Here is a 9,083-nt window from a genome sequence, read left to right as displayed (position 1 = left end):
TGTCTTCATCTTCTTGGATGGCCCTGTTCCACTGCTCTGTTGGGACAGCAATGGCGTCTTCAAAGGTGACATGAAAGCTTCTCTGGCTGGGAGCAGATTTCAAGTCTTCATCCCAATTTATGGGACTGGGGGGTCCTGGTATATTTTCAAAAATCAAGTTATGGCGGTGTCCATCTTTGCATTTCATTTCATTTATTATATTTCTATATGGCCACAGAGCCAACGCTCTCCGGGCGCTTCACAAAATTTTTTTAAAAACCCATTAAAATACATCATATACAGTATAAAAACCATCCACATAATGACATAAGAGTAATAACACACACAACAGCAATGTATATCTAAAATAATTTAAAACAATCAGCCAGAGACAATCAGAGACTCATTATATGCTGCCACATGCCTGAGAGAAGAGAGCGGGGTTTGGGGGGTGCATATTTTGCATATTTTTCAGAAATCAGTTTCCAGTGATGTTGGTCCTTGCATATATTTTTAAATCAATTTTTGGTGTGTGTGTCTGTGTGTGGACACAGCGGGGGGGGGGGGGGAGGGTTTCAATAATCCATATTGCTGTAATAATGCTTTGAATAGGCCCTCCAGAAAATCTGAAAACCTGCAAACTTTTGAGATCTCCAGATCTCTGCAGATGTCTTTGTCAGGCCAGATGTGAGAAGGCAGGTGTGAGGAGGGTGGGATGGGGAGAGAAAACAACAACTAGACTATATTTCCCACCATCTGCAAGTTCAGGCTGGTGCCAAGGTGTAACGCCTGAAGAGGAGGTCCATCTCCTCCAACTCCTAGGCCACACTGTGAAAGTTGGCTTCAATTCTCTTTGGTTATTTAGAATTTCTAGCAACGGAGGATACAAAATTTCCCCCTCCTTCTTCCTCATGCACCTCGGAGCTGTTCCAGGTCCAACATATCACCGTGACCATGACTGGACCAGCTCAGCCTCATTGGATTCCCTGCAGACTAGTCCTCTCACTTCCCAACTTGAGGCTAGGCTGAACTTGCAGGACTTCACCACCTGCTCAGTGCTTTTCTTGCCAGTTCCCAATGTCACTGACCCAACGTGCCTTTTACATCTCGCATGACGAAGAGATCTGAAGATATCCAAAGCTTTTCTGATATTTTGGTTGGCCAATGAAGGATTTCAATATTATGGTTTTTGGAAGTTTGCTTATGGTCGAGATGGCTACCTTCACAATTTTGTATTTGTATTTGCTTGCATTTGCACATGCAAAAATGTGGACATCTCTCCCCGCTCTCCGACATCCCAAGCTGCAGGGAGAGCTAAGGCGTATGCTCCTCTTCCCTTGCTGATCCAGCAGAATGTTAAGCCCTTGGCTCTGCTCAGGCTGACCCCTCCACTCCGCCTCTGCCAGTGATCTCCCTTCTGCCCTCCCAGCCACCAGCCACCCGTGCAAAGAAGTGGCATTGGAGTCTTCCCGATGCACGAGAACGTCGCTGTTGGATCGGAAAGGAAGGGCTTGTTCATGTTGAAGCAGCATCTCGCCTCAGTCACCGAAACCCTCTCTAGCCTTCCCTTGTCCCACTGGTGTGGCTGTTCCCTCATAACAACTCTGCCCCATTTTCTCCTCCCCTCTCTGGCTTTTCTGCTGTCTTTTTTCAGTGGTCAGAGAAGGGATGTAAAGAGGAACAGATAATAACCCACTGAACAGGAGTCGTCAGTTATGCCTGCGAAAGTGACCATCATCACAGCCGCGCCAGGAGCTTTGAGGTTCCTCTTGACTGGGGAGCCAGAGGGGAGGCGATCTCCACGGAACTGACCTGCGTTTGCCCAGAGGAAGGCCCAGCCTGCGAGAAGCAGACGGACTGAGTGCATCTGCATCTTCTCAGGGCTACAGGCCTCAGAGGCGTCCAGGTGGTCACCGCAGCTGGAGAACAGAGGAGACACCTCACTGCAGTGGGTGCCGCTGCTTTGACTTTTTAAAGCCCAAAAGGGCGGATCACATCCACCAGGGAAAAAACGGATTTCCTGAGAGTGCTTAAAGTCTGATTCTTTTCCTCAAGTCAGGGTCTTGGTGGTATAGTTGCTGTGTGCCCCAACCCCCACATTTAGTTCGGGTATGCTAGCCCTGCCCAGGGGTGTAGCTTTCACGGTGACCCCAGTCAAGGGGTGTATCCTGTGTGTTTCCCGTCCCTGCACAAACCAATTTGTGTCTACTCAGAAGTAACTCCCATTGTGCTCAGTGAGGCTGTCCCCTGAATGCCCACATCCGAATTCACAGAAATCCCCCCACCCAGGTGAAATGGCACAGTTTAAAGGACAAATTCCCTAAATGCTGTAAAGCAGGATCTCGAGGCTCCGATTCTCCATTGTTTGGTTTATTGCCTTGAGACATAGCTACTTTACATATTTGTTATAGAGATCCTGTGCAGTATCAGGTTAGAGAGGGGGCTGGCTTCCCATCCCTGTGTCCCCCACATCTTTCCCAGCACAAGCATATGTATGTCTACTCAGAACTAACTCCCATTGTGATCCATGCATCTTGCTCCTGAAATGCAGGTGAAGCTGGAGCTTCAGGGGAAAGTAGAAATTGGGGGAGAGCCTGGATGGGGTGGGAGAAGCCTCTCTCATTGGTTGAGCAACTCCTGCCAGTCAGATGATGTTCACTCCAACCCCCACCCCCACCACGAACTATGTTCTCTGAAGTGATTGTTACTGGTGCGGAGCACTCACTCGCGGAGCCCTGCATGAACCAAAGCGCAACGAAGCTGATTCCTTTTTTAAAATCCAGCACTCCTCCACTCGATTCTCCTTCCCTTGGCATGAAAACACCCCCCTGAACATAGAATAACTAGAAGAAAGAAACTCTCTCTTTTTTGTTTTTTTTCTTTTGTTTATTTAGGGATGTGTCTACTTCAGGAATTCCTCCATTTTGTTGGCTGCAGATGGGTTGACCATGGCTGCTGTTTCCTTCGAGCTTGAGTTGAGGATCTTTCCTCATTTGTGCTGTGCTGATTGGCTTCTCCTGGTCTTGGATGATGGTGCAGATGTGAACGGCAGCTGACTGGCAGTTGATTGACTCAGAAGCGTCGGGAGATTGTTCCGAAGGCAGCAGCGTCTGGCCTTCCTGGAAGCTCTGGCTGGATGCCCGTGATGTAGCCACATTATCCTAAAATTCACACACATTGCTATGTATGGAATCCTTAATTCCTTCAGGGCGCTGATGGGTCCATTACTGGTAGCCTAGCCCACTTGGAGGAGTCTTTATTCCTCAAGTTCCTCCTCTTGTGAGGAATGCTGGCCTGATGTGAATGTGATGTTCATGTGATGTTTGCATCTCATATTCTAAGGAAATACCACACCTCTCTTACGATGTGTTCTGTGTTTTGTACGGTTTGTCTTTTTTCAGTTAGGGACAAAACCCACAACCACTTCTCTTCAAGTGAACTTGTGCCTGTTTCTAAATCACAAATAACCTTTAGACATTTTTGGCAACTTATAGACCCTCAACAGGGAAGACTCTGAACTTATGGGCTATGGAGAGATCCTCCCTCTTTCCTTTGGGTCCTCGGGACGCAACTGTTTTTCTAGCGCCAAATGAGCGGAGCGCGTCCTTTCGGCGCCCTCCATCTGTCGTCGCTCCCTGCATCTGTGCCGAGCATCCAGCAAGCCCCCCTCCAGTGCTCTTTCACTGCCAGGGTCACTATCTCTCCCAGGATTGCTGGCAGGAGGAATCTCTGCCAGCTGCTGTGCTTGTGAGGGATGAGCGAGCTCCTCTCCCACGGATTGCTGTTCTTCCTCAGAATCAGAACTGCTCTGGGGCTCTATGGGCTCAGTATCCACCCTGACACCTGACACCCTCCTCCTGCCCTATGCTGGCATTTTGGCATTTTATCCTAACCCCCTTTGCCTTCGGCCCTCCCCCCTCTACCAGAACAAGGCCCCTGAGTGCGTCTCCAAAATGGGAGAAACGGAATCTAACAGATTCATCCACTGCGAATTGCAGGGGGACAATTCTGTCTTTGTGCCATATTAGGTGGGGTGGGGAGGGCTCAGCACACATGGGGAGAATCCTGACTGGGGTCTAGTGCACAGTCCTCCCGTTTGAGGCCCAGTGTCACAGGCAGCAGCCGTGGATAAGCGTAACTATCCTAACAGTCCTCAGGCTGAATGGGCCTTGAGTCTCTTTTGGAAGAGGCCTTCTGGGAGTTGGTCCTAAAGCCGAGGTGGGCAACCTGAGGCCCACGGGCCAAAACTGGCCTTCCTGGAGTCCCAGTTCAGCCCTCCAGGTTCCCTAGAAGGCCACACTGCCTTTGCCTGGCCACGCTCTTTCCCCTGGCTGCCAGGCATTTGGTGATTTCCCAGGATTTGCAAGTTTTCCCCCATTCTAAAAGGTTGAGACCCCTCTTCTCAGACTAACAGCTTCACACTAATATAGGCTGAAAGTTTATGTGTTTTAGCTGTGCCCATTTGCCTTCATCCCGACTTACCACTGGAATGTGTCCTCTGAGAGCTCATAAGACAATGGGATCTCTCAGGCTGGAAGAGGGTCTAGCGAACTATAGTCAAGCACCAGAATTCATATATTACAATGGGAGAGGAGAATGGGAGCCACCAAAACTGAATTTCGGTCTCTCAGCTCCTGACACAAATCAGAGAATGGGGGGAGGTCCTCAGAAGATCATTCCCACCCCCTTTCCCCGAGCCTTACCATCTTTCTGCCAACCACTCATGACTGGGTGATTTCCTGGTCTTTGTGCACTTTGCTCCCCATGTGAAAAAGGTCAAAATGCCTCTCCGGAGGCTTCGGGACTGGCAGTCAGAGCTTGAAACTCAGATATGCTGGTATGCTGTTATTTTCTCCTCGCCCCTTCTGCCTTCAGTCCCTCCCTGTGCTGGAAAGTGGCCCCAGAGAGCTCCTCCCAAATTGAATCCAGCCCTCAGACTGGAAGCGGTTCCCCAGCCCCATCTTAAGCAGCAGCACTCATATGTTATGACGGAAGAGGAGAGTGGGAGCCCCCAAACCAGGACTGAGGTCTCTCAGCTCCTGACAGGAATCCTGTAATTCTTCCTCCACAGTGTTCTCTTCACTGGTTGGTGTCTCCTTATATATTAAGCCTGTGTGATCAAAAGCACTATGGCTTATTACCACATGACTCAAAGAGAAGAAAGAGACTGAATACCTCCTGATGTTCTCGATGTAGCGAAGTCGCAACGAATTGAAGTAGCAGCAAAGTAAACTCTCCTTCCACCTGAGATATTACGATCTGCGGATCTGCATCTTCAGTGCTGGCAGCATCCTCATCCTAAAGAGGCAGTAAGGGTCCAGATTCATCTACTTTTCACTGGGGCATGGAGAGTTCTCAGGAGGGCCCCGTCTGCCCCTCTAGGTCCCTCCAATGCTCACGCCCCCTTCCCCCAGCCTCACCCCCTTTCTGCCATCCAGAAGTCACTGGGGGCTTTCCTGGCTTTTCTGCAGTTTGTTCCCCATTTGAAAGGGCCGAAATGCCTCTCCTGAGGCTTCTTCACTGGCAGTCAGAGCGTTACGCTAAAATATCTTGTAATTTTTTGTATTTTTAGGATCCCCCCCTGCCTTTGTCCCCATTCCCCACTGGAACATTGCCCCGGAGTGCGTCTCCACAAGTGAAGTTGGCCCACAGATTGAAAGAGGTTCCCCGGCCCGGCCCCAAATGATGCAGTTCTGTGTTCCACTTCTCACAGCTGACACAGTAGGACTCACCTTTGCACACATTCATTTCTGTTTCTGAGTATGAAGAGCCCCAGTAACTCAGGAGGGGTCCTGCCAGGTTAAGGAGTATTCTCTCTTCCCTCAGTTGAGCTTTTGTAGTGGTTTGAAATGGTTTCGTACTGTGTTATTGTCCTATCTGTGCCCTGCCCCGGGACTGAGAGGTGAAGGGCTGGCTATACATTGAAATGAAGAAATGAAGACATTGGCCACCCCCACTTCACTCCGGGGGCCACCAGCCTGGGGAGAAGGCAGCCTCACCTTCTTGGCCCTGGCAGACGCCTTCTCTGCAGATGTGAGCTGGCTGACGTTCTCTCCAGGTCTGTTGGAGCAAGACACAAACACCGCTGAGGCTTTCTCTTGCTTCTGCTTGTATGTATTCTATCTTCAGTCTGTGTTGAGGCACTTGACTTTAATACAGCCAGTAATAATATCTTTATCCACAACACTTCCTGCACTTGTTTGCCTTAGCCAGGAGTGTACACAGGGGTCACCTACGGTCTGCATGCAGCCCCCCAAGACCGTAGCTGATCCTCCCCAGGTGCCTTGAGCTCCCCAGCACTACCAGAGAATTCCCCCACGCTGGTTTCACACCCATTGCACCACTACTACAGGCAGTACAGAGGAATGGGGGAACCAGAGTTTGAGAACTGAGATGAAATTCTCACACATCCCCAGTGATACAGATCTCTCTTTCCAGTGAGAAAAGTGTGATGTCTATGATGATCTCTGGGGTGGGGGGGAGACCCTTCTGCCTCAGGATGGCTGGGGGAGGGGGAGAGAAGGCTGTCCACTCCCCCCTCCAGCAATCTTCATACCCATCGCTCTTTCCCTGATGCTGCTGGCAGTAAGGGCAGAGCACTCATGATGAGAATGTCTGGGTCATGTGAGCTCCTGCATGTGTATTTGTGTAATTGTATAGGGGTGTCTTTGTGCATGCAGCCCCCAACCCAGCATCATATGCATCATTGACTACGCTAAAGCCTTTGATTGTGTGGATCACAACAAACTGTGGCAAATTCTTAAAGTGATGGGAGTACCAGACCACCTTACCTGTCTCCTGAGAAACCTGTACAAGGGTCAAGAAGCAACAGTCAGAACCAGACATGGAACAACCGAGTGGTTCAAAATTGGGAAAGGAGTACGACAAGGCTGCATATTGTCACCCTGCTTATTTAACTTATATGCAGAGTACGTCATGAGAAATGCCGGGTTGGATGAATCAGAGGTCGGAATTAAGATTGCTGGGAGAATTATCAACAACCTCCGATATGCAGACGATACCACCCTAATGGCAGAAAGCGAAGAGGACCTAAAGAGCCTCTTGTTGAGGGTGAAAGAGGAGAGTGCAAAAGCTGGTTTGAAACTCAACATTAAAAAAACGAAGATCATGGCATCTGGCCCCATCACTTCCTGGCATATAGAAGGGGAAGAAATGGAAGCAGTGACAGATTTTACTTTCTTGGGCTCCAAGATCACCGCAGACGGTGACTGTAGCCATGAAATTAAAAGATGCTTGCTCCTTGGGAGGAAAGCTATGGCCAACCTAGACAGCATAGTAAGAAGCAGAGACATCACCTTGCCGACAAACGTCCGTCTAATCAAAGCTATGGTTTTCCCAGTAGTAATGTATGGCTGTGAGAGCTGGACTATAAGGAAGGCTGAGCGCCAAAGAATTGATGCTTTTGAACTGTGGTGCTGGAGAAGACTCTTACGAGTCCCCTGGACTGCAAGGAGGTCAAATCAGTCCATACTAAAGGAAATCAACCCTGAGTGCTCATTGGAAGGACAGATACTGAAACTGAAGCTCAAATATTTTGGCCACCTAATGCGAAGAGAAAACTCTCTGGAAAAGACCCTGATGCTGGGAAAGACTGAAGGCAACAGGAGAAGGGGACGGCAGAGGATGAGATGGCTAGATAGCATCACCGATGCAATGAATATGAACTTGAGCACACTCCGGGAGAGAGCGCAGGACAGGAAGGCCTGGCGTGCTATGGTCCATGGGGTCACGAAGAGTCGGACACGACTGAACGACTGAACAACAACAACAACAACATAGGGGTGTCTTTGCACATGCAGCCCCCAACCCAGCATCATATGCAGAGCTTGGAACCAAATGTTTTGTGAGTCCTTGACCTAAACCATCTCTGGGGAATTGTTCTATAGATCCTATATCTGATGAGCTCAAAGTGTGAGGTTATAATGCGAGGACAGGTACTCTGGTTGAAAGGACTTCATTCACAATTCCTTGCATGGTGCTAACAATGTAAGAGGAAAATCCAACATTAAGTCCCACTTAGAATAAAACCATTGAGGTGAATGGGTCTACTCTAAGTAAAACTTTGGTTGCATTTCAGCCTAGGCGTGCAGAAAAAGATCCCCTTCAAAAGATCCCTCCACTTGAATCTTCACATTTTGGTGAACATTCCACCCCAAATTTGGGAATGGATCACACACTAAGTCACAACCCCAGGACACCTTTCTTTGGCCAGCACCTTGGTTTTTCAAGTTCACACAGCAGTAGAAAAAATACAAGCAATATCTTGCTTTGTAGAAGCAGAGCAAAGCACCCATCCCTCCTCCTCTGGAATAGGCAAATAAATAGCCACTTCTTGCACTGCAGTCCGATATGTTTCTACTCAGACATAATCCCATTGAGTTCAGCAGGACTTACTCCCAGGCAAATAGCCTCTTTTTCTCGCTCTGTTTTTCCTGCTTCCTTTTGACTGGCTCCCTGTTTGTCCCTCCTGTGACCCAAACCCTGTGTGACTTACGCTTTTAATAGTCTCATTGGGACTTGGCTTCCTCCTCCATCTGCCAGATCCCAAGCGCCTTCCCCTTCGTTAGCAGGAAGAAGTCCTCCCCTCTCTCCCTCCCTCTCCCCCCTTTTCCGTTTCCTGAGTCAGCAAATACAATCCACATGGTGACCATCTGAGCTATGCTGTGTATGTACTGTACTGTATATCTCTGTACCACTGCAGTGTATTAATTATCCTTTGTATGAATCTTGTTATTACAGTCAGATCCTGCATTTCTTTTTCTTCCAAGGAACCTGGCAGCATACATGGTCCTCCCCCTCTCCGTTTTCTCTTCACAACAACCCTGTGAGGGGAGTTAGGCTGAGACTCAGTGACTGGCCCAAAGTCACCCAGTGAGCTTCATGGCAGGCTGGGGACTGGACCCCTGAACTCCCCAACCCCAGTCTGGCAGTCGAAAAATGACGCCACATTGAAATCAAGCACTATTTTCTCTAAACTTTGGTCTGTGATCTCTGGCTAATTACACCCCGTAGAAGTGAGAAAGGCACCCCCCCCCATGGTAAACTGGGCCTCTGGATCCAACTGCCTGGAAATGAGGGATGCT

General features: G+C 49.1%; 1 protein-coding gene across 1 annotated transcript; it reads right to left on the bottom strand.

The window, feature by feature from the left end:
• Positions 1 to 2,822: 2,822 nt before the first annotated feature.
• LOC146353406 (uncharacterized) lies at positions 2,823 to 8,580 on the bottom strand. The gene is made up of 4 exons (XM_084829728.1): positions 8,495 to 8,580; positions 5,712 to 6,039; positions 5,155 to 5,277; positions 2,823 to 3,140 (listed from the first exon to the last, which is right to left on the bottom strand). Exons 2-4 carry the CDS (start codon positions 5,721 to 5,723, stop codon positions 2,823 to 2,825), a joined length of 453 nt encoding a protein of 150 aa, XP_084685854.1. The 5' UTR covers positions 5,724 to 6,039; positions 8,495 to 8,580.
• Between the last annotated feature and the right edge of the window lie 503 nt (positions 8,581 to 9,083).

The sequence above is a fragment of the Heloderma suspectum genome, chromosome 2 (assembly GCF_057233095.1).
Source record: "Heloderma suspectum isolate Gila_16-S chromosome 2, 16-S_ref, whole genome shotgun sequence".
Classification (NCBI taxonomy): domain Eukaryota; kingdom Metazoa; phylum Chordata; class Lepidosauria; order Squamata; family Helodermatidae; genus Heloderma; species Heloderma suspectum.
The sequence above is the reverse complement of the archived record's forward strand: the minus strand, read 5'-3'. Positions and strand labels throughout refer to the sequence as shown.

What these genes read in the sequence shown, in the direction of transcription:
- LOC146353406 (XM_084829728.1), bottom strand. An exon ending in TACATCGAGAACATCAGGAG is followed by an intron (nt 3,141 to 5,154) that starts GTATTCAGTCTC and finishes TGTGAATTTTAG; the next exon opens with GATAATGTGGCTACATCACG.